The 15480-nt window shown below is 37.4% G+C and overlaps 2 protein-coding genes and 1 long non-coding RNA gene across 5 annotated transcripts in view; 2 read left to right on the forward strand and 1 right to left on the reverse strand.

The window, feature by feature from the left end:
* The window catches only part of LOC149727644 (CMP-sialic acid transporter-like), a 7426-nt gene extending 2533 nt beyond the window's left edge, over positions 1-4893 (forward strand). The window contains exons 2-7 of the mRNA XM_089887715.1: positions 239-439; positions 1306-1411; positions 1713-1856; positions 2175-2351; positions 2901-3035; positions 4637-4893. Of these exons, the coding sequence (XP_089743841.1) occupies positions 239-439; positions 1306-1411; positions 1713-1856; positions 2175-2351; positions 2901-3035; positions 4637-4746 (873 nt within the window). The 3' untranslated portion in view covers positions 4747-4893. The remainder of the gene's footprint in view (positions 1-238; positions 440-1305; positions 1412-1712; positions 1857-2174; positions 2352-2900; positions 3036-4636) is intronic.
* The window catches only part of LOC149727645 (potassium voltage-gated channel subfamily A member 2-like), an 11161-nt gene continuing 506 nt past the window's right edge, over positions 4826-15480 (reverse strand). For 2 of the 3 annotated variants that reach the window (XM_089887703.1, XM_089887702.1), the window contains exons 3-7: positions 11497-11633; positions 8602-8804; positions 8061-8242; positions 6040-6709; positions 4826-5706 (exon numbers count right to left, since the gene is read on the reverse strand). In XM_089887703.1, coding sequence (XP_089743829.1) covers positions 5299-5706; positions 6040-6709; positions 8061-8242; positions 8602-8804; positions 11497-11633 — 1600 coding nt within the window. In that variant the 3' untranslated portion in view covers positions 4826-5298. Of the gene's footprint in view, positions 5707-6039; positions 6710-8060; positions 8243-8601; positions 8805-11496; positions 11634-12515; positions 13017-15480 lie in introns of those variants that run through there. The other variant, XM_089887704.1, reaches the window with a different exon arrangement.
* Positions 9401-15480, forward strand: part of LOC149727646 (uncharacterized) — an 8628-nt gene continuing 2548 nt past the window's right edge. The window contains exon 1 of the long non-coding RNA XR_016385972.1: positions 9401-9929. This is a non-coding gene — a long non-coding RNA (uncharacterized LOC149727646). The remainder of the gene's footprint in view (positions 9930-15480) is intronic.

A 15480-nucleotide genomic window follows, 5' to 3' on the forward strand; every position in this document is an offset into this window, starting at 1 on the left:
AATACGCTTATTATCTGTATCAAAGTCCAATGCAATTGTAACACAATACTGCGGTTTTCCCGCAACTGTTAAATTTTGGACTATGTTGATTATTGTTTTAAAACTGCTGTACTAGCATAGTCAGTATATAAACTCGAACTCTGTGTATTAGTATTCGCCTACAGCAGAGTCCGTATATATTTATATACGGACTCTGGCCTACAGCACATGATGGTGACATTTCAACCGTTCGTTTTAGGAGTTGCTTAAAATGGTGGTGACGATCTTCGTGTTATTAGTCGAAAGCGGGGGACCGACTTCCACTATAAATGTGCTGAATCACCACGTAATCCGTGCACCACTAGACACTTCCAAACTCGCTATACCATCTTGTTTATACGCTGTACAAAACAACATGTTCTTTCTATCTTTGAGCAACATGGATGCTCCTACACAACAGGTAAATGGTGTTTTATAAATATTTTAGTGTTGTTAACCTTAACTGCATATAGATGTAACTGCGCATACGTCTAGTTACACACATATTCATACGCGATTTTTTGCGCTATGTGTGAAAAACACACAACTTAGATGTTAGATATATATATATACACCCTTCAATATACAGTGCGCACATTTTTTTACGGCGTCACATCGTTGTATTATGACTAAAGTCTTGAGCGCCGAAGACGTGTCTACCGTCATTGAGCGTACCGTTAGTGAAGTCTAGCTATCCCAACATATTGCAACGGTCTGCTTAAATTGAAATATTCCGAAAGCATGTGGTCACACGCAGCGGCGGGTTAGGCCATAGTTGGCCCATTCTTCCTAAAGCTAAACCGATGTGCATATTTAGTAGGTGGGGGTAAGATCAAGATAGTTTGTGTTTTCATTCTCTTTTCTTAACCCATTCGGTAGTAAATAATGAATATTCACAGAAATATAAAACCCTTTCCTCACAACTTTAAAAGAGCGTTTTTAAATTTTAAAAACACGATTGGGAAATATGAGATATTATGTGCTAGGTGCTAACGCATCCATCATACCCCACAGTACTACAGTAGGGTGGGGGAAGATGGGACACATTTTAACTGTAATTTCTCGTCCCATTTGTTAGTAAACAAAGAACATTCAAAGAATTATAGAACTATATCCCTACAACTCACATAGACCGTTGTTCATTGTTTAAAACATGATCAGGAATCAGGATATTTGGATATTATGTGCTAAAGGTGTCCCATCTTCCCCCACCCCACTATAGTATATATGTGCGCATATATCTTGCAGTTACGCAAACCGACACGATTTTCACCACGTATTCCACAGGTTTTACTGCAATTGAAAATCCCGTTCACTGCTATGTTATGCGTTATTTTGCTTGGTCGATCGCTTTCTATGCAACAGTGGTTGTCAGTTCTGCTTATGTTTTTTGGTGAGTGACTAAACTACGTGTTACGGCTGTTATTTATCCCCACGTGGCGAGACAGCAACAGTCGTTATACCACAGGTGTTCTGTTTCACACACGTCTTGTTCACAAACGATAAACCACATATGTAACGTTGTGGGTGATATTTTGGGGGTAATACCGTGTGATGTGTGAATACATGATTGATAACGGAAATATTATCAAATATATCTATAACATTGGCGAAACTCCTACACTAAAATTCTCTTGCTCTATTAGAGTATTTTACATATAGCCTTCCAGCGATTTATTTTCCTATTTATTTAGGTACTGGTCTCATAGAGTATTACTCCACTACCAACACCATGTTTGGGCATAAAGACAAACGGGCAGTTCAAACCGGTTCAAACGAGAACTTCTTCCTCGGTCTATTTGCAGTTGTGCTTGGTTCCCTATGTTCTGCTATTGCCGGTGGGAGTTTATTGTTACGTTAAATAATTTACAAACAATATGAATATAGTAGTAGGCATCTGGTGCTCCGAAATACGTGACAGACAAAATTAAGTCCAACGAATTGTGTTTTATATTTCGTCTAAATGGCATCGCCAGTCTCATAATCAATTAAAAGGCGCGCAGCTTATCAGTATCGAGCATTGAACCCGGTATCCATCAGTTACTATGCAAGCGCCTTATCACGGAGCTGCGCGGCCAAACAAATTTACTAAATTTAAATAAACAAACTAGAATTTATAAAATAAAGCCCAAAATTAACGCACATATTACCCGCAGGTGTTTACTTTGAAAAAATAATAAAATCAAACGAAACATCATTATGGGTGAGGAACTTCCAGATGTACATTTGGTCAGTGCCAATGTCGTTCATCGGTGCCTTTATGAACGACAGCCACAAAATCCAGGAAAACGGGTTCTTTTCTGGATACAACAGACTTGTGTGGATTCTTATTTGTAAGTATTGGGTATATAGGCGTAATTGACCAACTCTGGTAAAACTTTAGTTGGCTAATGTACTGCATCAGCATTATATATGTAGGACCTCACCCTTATGGAATAGAAGACCCTAGGGTCTGGTCCAAATTTTAGGTCCCTGGTCGGCGTAGTGTGTGTTGGGAGTCTGGGACCTCACCCATATAGAATATCAAGACCTCACCCATACTGATAGTTGAGTTAGTGAGTTATTGTGGTGTAAGTGTTCCGTGGTCGCAAAATACGGTTGTATGGCAAAGCGAGCTGTATTAATTTACTGTTAACTCGTGTATATTCTATGTTTTAAGTAACTGGTATGATCTTCGTATTGTAATTGAAAATACAGATACGAACTGTTCTATGTAAGTAACTACTAAACACGACATCGATTAAAACTACTAAAATGTATCATATAAAAAGGCGTGCTGCATGTTAAACCCAAAATGATAGAAAAATAGTCAGTTTTACGTTTAGCCAATCTATTGTTTAGAATTTCAATGATTTTTCTAACTTTTAAACTTTTTCTTCCAGTTCTATCCGCATTCTCAGGTCTTTTGATATCAATTGTTCTTCTTTATTCCAACAACATCACCAAATGTTTCGCTGCTTCGCTTTCAATTGTTATATCTACTGTAGTATCTTACTATCTCTTCAACTATCATATTGGTAAGTGCATGAACTCGTATAATTACAATATTTATACAATATAGTAAGGTGGGGTAGGCCGGTCTGTGTTTTCAATCGCTTTTATATCGGCCAACTTGGTAGTAAACAAAGAATAATTACAGAAATATATAACCGTATATCCTAACGGAGCGTAACTAATTGTTAAAACACGATTAGGGAATATAACCACATTACGGTATACTTTTGTGTAACCCATTCCGCTTCGGTTAGATAAAATGACTCTGCTGTGGAATAGCCTATACAGTATACACATTCGATGCTCCAATTATAGGCGTGTTGTGTTTTTAAGCTTGACACTTTTATTGTAATTGCTCCAACCCAGTGGTCGCTAATGGGTTGTCCAATTTAACACTATTTATATTAATAAACTATGAAGATACATATAGTAGGATAGGGGAAGATGGGACACCTTAAGCCCATAATATCCAAATATCCTGATTGTTTTTTTTAAACAATTAACAACGGTATATGGGAGTCGTGAGGATACGGTTTTATAATTCTTTGAATGTTCTTTGTTTATTTTCAAATGGGACGAGAAAATAGAATGAAAAGGTGTCCCATCTCCTCCCATCTTACTATACTTGGTAACTCACAAGCGGATATATGGGACCACACGCATATATAGTGCTGAGTGGAATATCCTTGTTATAGCAATTGTGAGTGGCATGAAAATGCTAACGAAAGTTAGTTGCCCAGCGACGTGGCATCCCAACCACCATTGTTTGTGTGTATCAATATATTTTCCGGCTCTAGCCCGCTACTATTGTAGGCAAGTTGCTTAATGACAAAGGCTCCAACCCAGTGGTCCTTTATGGATTGTTAAATACTATATTGCCAGCCATATAGATTAAAAAGTATAAAAATCACCTAAAAATTCTGAATGTAACTTTATCCTCGCGTTGCCGGAAAACGACAGTCGTTATAACACGGGTGTTCATACACCTCGTGCCAGCTTACGAGTTACCAATTATGTTACTTTGTGGCAAATTGTGGGTGATTATTTTTTTGGGATTTTTTCATTTCTTTATGTATGGCTGATAATTTGGACAACCCATTAGTGACCACTGGGTTGGAGCAATTGCCGTTAAGTGTCTTGCCCAAGGACACATACGCCCGCAATGGTAGCAGCGACGAGCCTTGAACCCATTACCTCTGGGTTACAGGCGGCCGCGCTAACCACTTTGCCACGACACCGGTAAATTATACTTTAATATGTTTTAAAAATAAGCGACACCAGGTGTATGAAACACCCGTGTTATAACGGCTGTCGTTCCCCTGCCATGCGAGGGTGGATAAGTTACATATTTTTCCCATGTGGCATAACCATCCTGTTACCCGAGCCTATATTACTGTGGGGAAAGGTGGACACCGTTAACATCTAAATTCCATATTTTTCTGGTCGTGTTTTGTTTTCCCGAGCCTCCGGTTATGATTCTCTAAGTTTTCTTTGTTTACTACCAAAAGGAACGAGGAAAAAAGAATAAAAGCTTGTCCCCTCTTACCCCACTCAATAAATCCCATCTTACCCCACCCGACTATATATATGTAAAGTTGACGATTAATTGTCAACTTTATCATAGGTTGGTATTTCATCGTTGGTTCTACACTGGTGTGTTGTTCTATTTTCCTTTACGTCATAAAGTGCCAGCCTTCTCCAAAGAAAATGGAAACAGAACATTCACCAGCGTGACGTCAGACGTCGTGACGTCAATAATTTCCTTTTTTTTAATATTCTTGCGCGCAGTGTTTATTTGAAGACGTGACGTCACTTCGTTGATCGACAAACGCGAAACATCTTTGTTTTATTAATTTCAAAATAAATATGACGTCACTATGAGGTCATGCGATGCAATGAAACTTGAACGAACGAATAATACGCAGAGGGCGAGGGGGTGTCTAAGAGATGGTACGCAGACATTCCCGACTATAACTAATCAATCTACCCTGTTAGGCTCCGGTAAGAAGTTAATTTTTTGTGGTGTTAAACTTTCTGTACGATTGGTATAAAGTGCTTGAACGTGCGTTTTAAAGAAATACGTTGTCACTGAAGCGTAACAGAGCGTATTGATGGTTAAAGGGGGATTACTGCGTACCAATCTGTATTTTAGATATCACCCCCCAAAAACAAGCGGGGTTAGGGGACAATATGTGACCAGGGGTCGCGGGTATTTAATGAATTGGCAAATATGGTCACAATGCAAAACAGCGATAGAACCCAATGTTTACTCTTCCTCAAATAAATCTAAACATCGGTTTCGACTTGAACTGTGACGTTGTTGTTTAACTTGTCTCGAACCTTCCATTCCGAGTTGCTCTCTACCGGCCTCGTGCGGTCAGTTCCATTGCGCGTAGATGACGGTGCCATGCCTTCTGTGTCGTCCACGTTGATTGAACGTCTGCTGCTGCAAATACTCGACGTGATCGAGGATCTTCTTGTCTTCTTTTTCTTCCACGAAGACAGGTAAGGGCAAGTAGAAACGTAAGTATGTTTGTTCGCTTCATCGGTATCTGTTTCACGGTGGTAGAAATAGTTGAAGTTTGATACGATGACAGGAACTGGCAGGGCGATGAACAAGACGCCCACAATCGCGCACAACGAGCCCACAATCTTACCAGCAACTGTGATGGGCTTCATGTCGCCATAACCAACCTTTAGAACAGAAAACTTACGTTTACATTGTTTTAAAATTTATATAGAACATCCATGATATAATGACTGCCACGCGAGGTTAAATATGTTCATTCATATGTGGCATTCATTCATATGTTACCAAAATTACAAGCTGGGATACGCTTTGAATAAACTGGGAAAATCTGAATAATTTTGGAAAAAGAAAGCTATTAAAAACAGTTTCCAAACAAAATGCATAACTATTCGACATCGGTGTAATAACTTGTCGAGATGTCCACAATGCCAAGATAGATGAGTAATGATAATGAAAACATGGACAGGTATATGAAAGTGTGACGTCATTATACTCACCGTAGTCATGGTAACCACCGCCCACCAAAAAGCTTCAGGTATAGACTTAAAGTCGGACTTCTGGTTGTCGATCTCGGCGAAGTAGACGGCAGATGAGAAGAGAACTACTCCGATAAAAAGGAAAAATATCAGAAGACCGAGTTCTCTCATGGACGCTTTGAGGGTTTGGCCCAGTATCTGCAATCCTTTGGAGTGACGCGAGAGTTTAAAGATGCGGAAAACGCGGACAAGTCTTATAACGCGAAGTATAGCGAGGGACATTCCTTTGCCGTCCTCGTTCGTCGTTTGTTGATCGGTCCCCAAGCTTATAAAGTAAGGAGCAATAGCAACGATGTCGATTATGTTCATTATGTTCTTCCAAAACCTAAGCTTGTCAGGACTACAGAGAAAACGTACAGTTACTTCCATGCTAAACCAACATATACAAATCGTCTCTATAATCCAGAAGGGGTTCGAGAACCTGCGCTCATCGGATATCATATGTGCAGGATTTTGTGACCGCGTGGTGGCGCCCAAGGTCGTTGTAAAGTTCGGTGCAAAGGTTGGCCCAACTCTGATGGGTTGTTGGTACGAAGGCAATGTTTCGAGACAGAAAGAAATTATTGAAAGCAGAATGACTGACACAGATATAATAGCAACAACTCTGGCCGCTGAAGAACTTTCTGGATATCTGTAAAGCATAAGCTAGTTTGTCACTTAAATTCTACAACGAAGATTTTATTATTTTAAAAAACGAAGAGTTGGGTATAAGCAACAAAACGACAGTCGTCTACAACGCGCTTATACGCTTAAAATATAGAGGTTGGGGTAGGAAGGTCCATGTTTTTCATTCTTCGGCGCCGTGGCGTAGTGGTTAGCGCGCCTGCCTCTAACCCAGAAGTAATGGGTTCAAGGCTCGTCGCTGCTACCATTGTGGGCGTATGTGTCCTTGAGCAAGACACTTAACGGCAATTGCTCCAACCCAGTGGTCACTAATGGGTTGTCCAAATTATCAGCCATACATAAAATAGAAAAAAAATCCCCAAAATATAATTACCCACAAAATAACATACTTGGTAACTCGTAAGCTGGCGCGAGGTGCACACCCGTGTTATAACGACTGTCGTTTTCCGGCCACGCGAGGATAAAGTAAGTTACATTCATTCACATTCATTCATTCTCATCCCATTTGTTGGTAAACAAAGAACATTTAAAGAATTATAAAACCATATCCTCACGACTTCCATAGACCGTTGTTATTTGTTTAAAACACGATCATGATTTTTAGATAGTTTGTCCTAAAGGTGTCCCACCTTGCCCCACCCTAACATATTTACGTTTATTTGGTCGAAAAAGGCGCGGCCGCTACACCTACACACTGTTATACCAAGTCAGTCTATTTCCAGTAGTTCACTTTAAGTTCAAAGTATTTATTCTGGAAGTGTCTTTCGTCGCTTGCGTTTGTCGATAAGTTGTAGGATTAAAATTTATCCAACAAGATTAACACGTATCCGTTAACGATCTCCGCTTATTAAGGTTAATCAATATGTTGTATCTATGTGTATTGTTTGCTATTTAAAATAAGTTTGTTTTTTTGAATGCAAGGAAACGTGTTTAGGGTTTTTCCCGTTTTACCCCATACATGATCTAAATAGTTTTTTGTGCGTCATCCATCAAAAAAACTTTAGGAAACAGGTTTGGTTTAAAAATGATTTTACCTGTTCACATTATTTAGGCATAACAAGTTTAAAGTTTGCGGCACTCTATTTTGAAATTGTATTTAGTCGTAAATACTCCGTTACCGATGGACACAATATCATTTTTAATCTCGGAAAATCCGATATCGAGATCAAATTAATTGAAAAAATCGAGGGGATCATGGTGTTATGATATCGCCTTTATAGAATAAGTTTTGTATTTCTGTTTTATCAACAAGCGTGGTCTTTTCTAGACTTTTCCCGTGACCAAAAATACAAAACAAACCCCTTTATTTATTAGAAACAAACCGACAACCCTTATAGTCTTCCTAGATTTAAACTTACTCGAATAACAGCCAAACATCTTTTTGGAAATCACTTTTCGGCAGAGGTTTAATCTTTTCCTTGATGTATCCTTCGTCTTCTTTAAATTTACCCAACGCTTTTGCGCCGAGTTGGTAAAACTTTATTTCTTCCGTAAAAATATCGATGGGGACGTTAACAGGTCGTCTTAAACGCCCTCCGCTCTGTAAAGAATACATATGGTGAATGTTGCAATTCTTTTTGACACATATGAGACACACAACGTGTTTCGAAATGTATGGCCGGTCGGGGTAAAAGTGGTCAACGTTTTCTTTATTTTTTCGCGTACTATTTGGTAGTAAATAAAGAATACTTACAGAATCATACAACCGTATCCTTACGACTCTAAAATAGCGTTGTTAAAACACGATAGGTAAATATGAGATATTATATTCTAAATGTATCCCATCTTACCCCAAGGAACTATTATTTTAAACAGTAGGTAACCTTTCCTAAGAATTTTTGCCTAATATTTAATTGGCGCAAAAAGGTTTACACACTGGTTATAAATCTTCCTACTAACCTGGTAGTAGTAAAGTATTGCGTCAAAGGAAGGACGGTTTCTATCGAAAAAATATTCGTTTCTGATCGGATCGAAATGTTGTATTCGTTGGTTTTGGTCGCCGAGTAAAGTTTCAGGAAAAGTTTTCAACGTTTTGTCTTGAGTTTCGTACTTCAAACCTGATACGTTGATTGTGATTCTTTCAGAACTGATGGCGCAGCCGTCTGTAAAAAAAAGGGGTGGTTATTTATGTATTCGCTGTTGGTGCTGGCACTTTATATCCAAATATCCTGATGGTGTTTTGAAGAATTAACAACAGTTAATGGGAGTGAGGATACGGTTATATAAATCTTTGAATGTTCTTTGTTTACTACTAAATGAGATGATAAAATAGAATGAAAGGCGTCCCATTTTCCCCAACCTACAAAAGTAAATGAATTGGTACAGTAGTTCTAGCGCTTGTATCTTAACCTTAAAATACCAAGTTTAATGTTGCTACCATTGCTGTAGGTGTGTGTGTCCTTGGGCAAGACACTTAACGTAAACTGTCGCCCAATTGGTCAATAACAAAACGTCCAAATTGTCAACCTTACATAAATAGAAATAAACACAAATTGGATCAACTACAAAGTTACATCCGTGGATATACTGGCTAATTTGCCAGCAGTTGCTTCATCCCCGCAAGGTGAATGATTCGACTTAAATTATTCGAATTAATCATTGATCAATTAATCATTGATTAATTAAAGCGGCGGCTGCCTCTTATTAAGTAATCAACGTAAAAATGGAATTTCGTTCGCAATCAGCGCTTTAGTTCTGCGCTGGATGTGCTGCTGTATTGTTAACAGTTGGTCTGTGCACAGTTAGTGTGCATGTCAAGGTATATACTCTTATGGGGAAGATAGAATACCGTTAGCACCTGAATCTAATTCTGAATTGCGTTTTGAATAATTAATACGGTCGTGTAATTCTGTAATATTTTTTGTTTACTACCAAATTTAACGGTGAAAGAGAATGAAAACCTGTGCTATCTTATATTGGCTAAAGTTAGTACAGTAGGATGGGGAAAGATGGGACACCGTTAGCACATAATATCCAAGTATCCTGACCTTGTTTTAAACATTCAACAACGGTCTATAGGAGTCGTAAAGATAGGGTTTTATAATTCTTTAAATGTTCTTTGTTTACTATCAAATGCGACGAGAAAATAGAATCAAAAGTTGTCCCATCTTCCCCCACCCTACTATATAGGTTGTTCATGATGTTGTTATTATGATTTACCAAAAGAACGAGGCTTTTTAGAATCGCCTGAATATGGATGCATTAACCCAACTATACAGATACATCAGGTAAGACATATTGTTGCTTTCCAATGCTTTTCCCAAATGCTATGTCAGTTGTAATAAAGTTAAATAATTCATGCGTCTCCACGAGGCTTAACAACATATGCGACAAATGCTTTTAGGTAAACGGGGCAATTTTGTTTTCATCTTTAAATTACGAAGTAAAGTTTATGCATTGAATAATACATAGTTGTGTATATATGTTATATGGTGTTGCAGGTGTTAATTGCCTCGGTAGCCGTTCAATAGTTCGTAAAATAGTGTTGTTGGGTAAGATGAGTTCCGTTGGCACATAATATCCCATGTTTTGATTGTGTTTTTAACAATTAGCAACGCAAGCCGTATATGTATGATTGTATAATATGCTAACTAATGGGACAATATAAGAGCATGAAAAGTGGGAATCTTGACCTAATCTACTGTATTTTCTTGTAAATGTTGTAAATATTAAAAACAGTATTACCTACATAGATGCGTTGTGTTTACTTGTACGTGAAAAACGGCGTGAAATTGACATGCGCTCTACTGGTACCTAGCGGTACAAGCCTAACGTAAATGACGTCTTATTCAAGTTGTTATGGTATTAAGGCGCGACACTCGTTCCCTGTTACGGCGGTCAATACATACAAAGTTAGTACAGATTTCTTGCTGGACTAACTGCACTGTTGTTTATATGAGCGCCTATTTGGTGTGGGGGCGTCGGTTTCGAGAGAAACGAAATCTGTCTTTTGTGGGGTTTGTGACCGCAAAGCATCGACGTAGCGAACGTTGCATGTTCGCTGCATTGTTGCCCTTGCAACGCAACTGCGCATGCGCTGTCAGTTATGAATAATGCACGCGTTTAAACGGCTTCAAACAAAGAGATGCGAGCTATAAATAGAATGCACACACTTTCTACGCGCTGACATAACCCCTTTTTGAGTCGCTGCTATGCCTTTGAAACTGTTCCGCAATTTTAACAATTCGCCGCCTACATTTGTAAGTTAGGTTAAGCATATTTGATATTGCAAAACACAGCGGTTATTACAGCATGTGTTTTAAGTATGAACTGCCAGAAATACATTTTAGCATGATATGCAATAAAAGTGCAATTTCGGGTGTATTTGGAAACTTCTAATTATATATAGAGTACGATAGGGGAAGATGGGACACCTTTCCATTCTATTTCTCGTCCCATTTGGAAGTAAACAAAGAACATTCAAAGAATTATAAAACCGTATCCTCACGACTCCCATAGACCTAATTGTTAAAAACACGATCAGGATATTTGGATATTATGTGCTTAAGGTGTCCCATCTTCCCCCTTCTTACTTATATTTTACATATTTTACGTAATACATTCTGTAAAGTAGTTAATTAGTAAAATATTAGAACGCCATTGAACACTATTTATGGCAAACACCTTAAGAAACTTTGTTTCTGAGTCAAATGCTTATTTAGAAATAAGTAAAAAAATATTTTACAAAAGAAACTACAAAACATAACGAAATTTCATTGTACAGTCAGTGGTATTGTAACTTGATAATGAAATGTGATATAGTTGTAAATATTGTTAAGGATTTTGAGAACTTACTTTGTGACGACACAGGAGTACTTCGTCCGCTGTTCCTACAAGATTCGCTTAGTTTACAAGATTTGGGTGAAGGAATAAGCAGGGTAGCGGTCCCTTCTGCGTGGTGGTTGGATGGGGGGCGGGACACGCCCACATTTCTGTAAAAGAAATAAAACGCTGTTAGGTGGGAGACGATGTGTTCTGTACTGAGTACGAGGTGATGCATTATTCAAAGAGTGATCGAGACTTAACGTGGCCCACGAAAAGCAAGCGTTGTTGTAACATGCGAAATTTAAGCGAGTTTAGTGATGTGAAATATTAATCTACCGTTGGGTGGCGCGCTGTCACTATTATTTGCTTAATAATTGATGGCCACTGCTCCACAAATGTGATCTTGTGAGTGTTCCGCACCGAATACTCGATGATAATGAAACGTTTTAAACCGAACATCACTTAGCTGGGCTCGTTAAAGTAGAATTTTGTGAAGACCTTTTAATATTTTAGACGCGCGCGTGGCTCCGCTCAAACAACGCAAGAAACAAACACGCCCATAACGAACACATAAACGAAAACTGTGTAAAAAATATCGATCGAACGTTAAGTATTTTACAAATTAAACTAAAAATTAACCTAAATTTAAAATATAGGACAATCGTAAAAAAGGAATATAATATGGTGGGGGAAGATGGGACACCTTTTCATTCTATTTTCTCGTCCCATTTGGTAGTAAACAAAAAACATTATTAAACCGTAAAGTCACGACTTACGTTGACCGTTGTTAATTGTTTAAAACTCGATCAGGATATTTGGATATTATGTGCTAAAAGTGCCCCATCTTCTCCCACAGTATATACTTTAAATTTTAATAACCCAATAACTTTAACGCATACAGTCTAAAATTTAAACTAAAATTTCAGAAAATATTTTTAACTTAACGAATATCGTCAAACTGCCATATAAGAATATGAAAGATGGGTTGTTTCACTTCATGGCACATGCGTTGTCCGCATTAATATTTATGATGCAGCGAAAACAAGTACCTTAGCTCTATGAGCCGTGGTTCCATCCTTTTGTATTCCAATGCAATGCTAGGCAGGCTCACAAATTTAAACAAAACTAAGACCCTTGAAAGTTATTTGCATACAAAGATATAATTGTAGGTTGGTGTAATGTGGGACATGTTTTCATTCTATTTTAGTCTCAATTGGTAATAAACAAAGAATAATCAAAGAATTTTGTATCTGTATCCTCGCGATTAGAAACGTAACCGTATCCTCTGGAAATATGGGAATGGCTGCTTCGGTATCCCATCTTACTCCACAGTCTTATAACTTGGTTTAGTGTATTATAATGCAATACCTAAGCTGTTAATATTATTTTATAAATGACCTGATTTACTGAGCTGTAACGTTAGCTATTGAGCAAGTAATATCATAAATTGAAGCTTAAAATAAATCTTTTAAAAGTTTTTCAAGTAAAGCCTACAAATAGCTTTGTTTACTTTGTATTTTAATACAATGTCGGGTCAAGAAAATTCTACAAATTTTAGTTAAATATTTGTTAATACGTATAAGTTAACAGGTTTTGACTAAAATGGTTTGAATAACTGCATGTTATCTAATTTAATTTAATATAGGACATGCAGCAACCAACCATTTTAAACTTAATACAAAAACCTTTAAACATGTAATGCATACAAAGACATAACAACTTTTAGTTGGGGTTTCTGCATTATATTGCCAACTATATTCTTTCGGGGTTTCGATTCTGTATGTTTTTTTTGACGCACTTGCGTAAAATTAGCTCGAATTGCTGTGTTTTTAGTACAAAGCTATTTTTACGCACACAATCCCATAAAAAGCTTAACTTAAACACCTTAATGACGTTTTCTCGAACAAGGAGCAATTATTCTGTTGTATTCTATGGTGGAATGCCATAAAGGGGCTTTTCCACTAGTTTAGGTCTAAAACTAAAACCTCGTAATGAATGTTGACACCCACACTACTCACAAAGGTTGTATAGTGGAGATAGACGATTGTTCATATATAGTAGGGTGGGGTAAGATGGGACATATTTTCAATCTATTTTCTCGTCCCATTTGTTAGTAAACAAAACAGAATTATAAAACCGTATCCTCACGACTCACATAAACCGTTGTTAATTGTTTAAAACACGATCAGAATATTTGGACAATATGTGCTAAAGTGTCCCGTCTTTCCCTACCTTACTACCTACCGACCTGCATTAAAATAACTCGGTTTTCTGGTCTTTTAAAGCAACGCTAAAACGTATTTTTTTTTCTTACTGATGTACAAAGCTGCTGCATTCAATATACCTGTTCTACACAAATGTATAAAATCACTATACTCATATGTAAATTTATATTTCGGACAATATTTATTCTGTCTGGAATAAGTTGCTTTTCTGTCAAAAACTTAAAACCGTGAATTTTCTTCCATATTGTTACACATAGGCTAATATGTTGTTTGTAGGACTATAATGCTTGGACCATGCAATGATATAAACGCTATGCGGTATAAATATATCTGTCATATAGCCATATATATATACATGTTGATACGCTAGCTGTCGGTCAAGTCGCACAACACTGCAGTAAATCATTCTGATAGCTTCTCCAACCCTGTATGTCGTCTTATACAGACCTTAATGTAAATAGATTGAACTTTCAATACCCTGGCAGTGCATGTTATCATGTTTACTGTTGTCTAGCATTGACGTTGATTTGAGTAACATACCCAAAGGAGAATCTTCATAAAACGACAAAGTTAAACGATTCCCACGGCGAGCATTTCATTCATTTACCGTTTCTTTTGTTCATGAGCATTAAAACAATTGCAATAAATACATGAATAGAAGGTAATTAATGGACATGTAGCAGCCCTGGATTTGTAAGACTAGAGCTTCGGGAACTATAAGTTAATTTAGATAACAAGCAATTCAATTTATTGCAATCTGGATTTAAAGTGTCCCGCAACTACCAAAACGCTGTTTAGGTAAACTTAAAAAAAATATTGAGTTTTACCGCTGGCGCCGGTTATATGAAAATTGATTAAACAGTAATTTAGTAGGGCGGGAGAAGACGGGACACATTTAGCACATATAATGTCCACATATCCTGATCGTGTTTTAAACAAACAAACAACGGTCTATGGGAGTTGTGAGGATACGGTTTTATAAATCTTTGATTTTTTTGTTTTACTACCAAATGGGACGAGAAAATCAAAGTAGGTCCTATCTTCCCCATTCTACTTTATTTAAAACGCTTAGCTTTATTGCTTGTGTTTTCGTTTGCGACAGTTATACGTGAAATTAAACGACATCTGAATAGGCGACATTTTAGTTATATTTTTAATGATTTCTATTTCTTTAAAATAATTGGGCTTTGTAAAGTTTCAATAATATTTATACTAGGATGGAGGAAGATGGGACATGTTTTCATCTTATTTCTCGTCCCATTTAGTAGCAAGCAAATGATAATTATTACAGAATTATATAACCGTATCCTCTCCACTGTAAAATACCGTTGTTAATTGTTCAAAATACGATCAGAATATTTGAAAATTATGTGCTAAGACTATCCCATCTTACCCCACAGTACTGTATAAGCCAGTGGTTCTTAAACTTTTTTGTATGCTTTATCCTTTTAACAAAGTTGCTTATCAGATTTACCTCCAATATTTAATATGGTGCTCATTTATAAAAAAGCGAAAACAATTAATTACATCAGTTATATTTAATAGGCTACGACTAATGCGCATGCTTTTTGGCAACGAGTTCAACGTCTGGTAAAATACTACAAATGATACATTTTTTTTCTGTCCCGCCAACCGATGTGGATTTCGATTGGTAGCTTATTTACCCTTTAAAGAAAAGGGACTTACCCGCAGGGGTAAATCTACCCCAGTGTAAGAAACGCTGGTATAAGCGATATCTCACAGCAGCCCTACACGCAGGGTAACTGGGTTGTAAACCGGAGTATGCCCA

The sequence above is a fragment of the Ciona robusta genome, chromosome 11 (assembly GCF_009617815.1).
Source record: "Ciona robusta chromosome 11, ASM961781v2".
Taxonomy (NCBI): domain Eukaryota; kingdom Metazoa; phylum Chordata; class Ascidiacea; order Phlebobranchia; family Cionidae; genus Ciona; species Ciona robusta.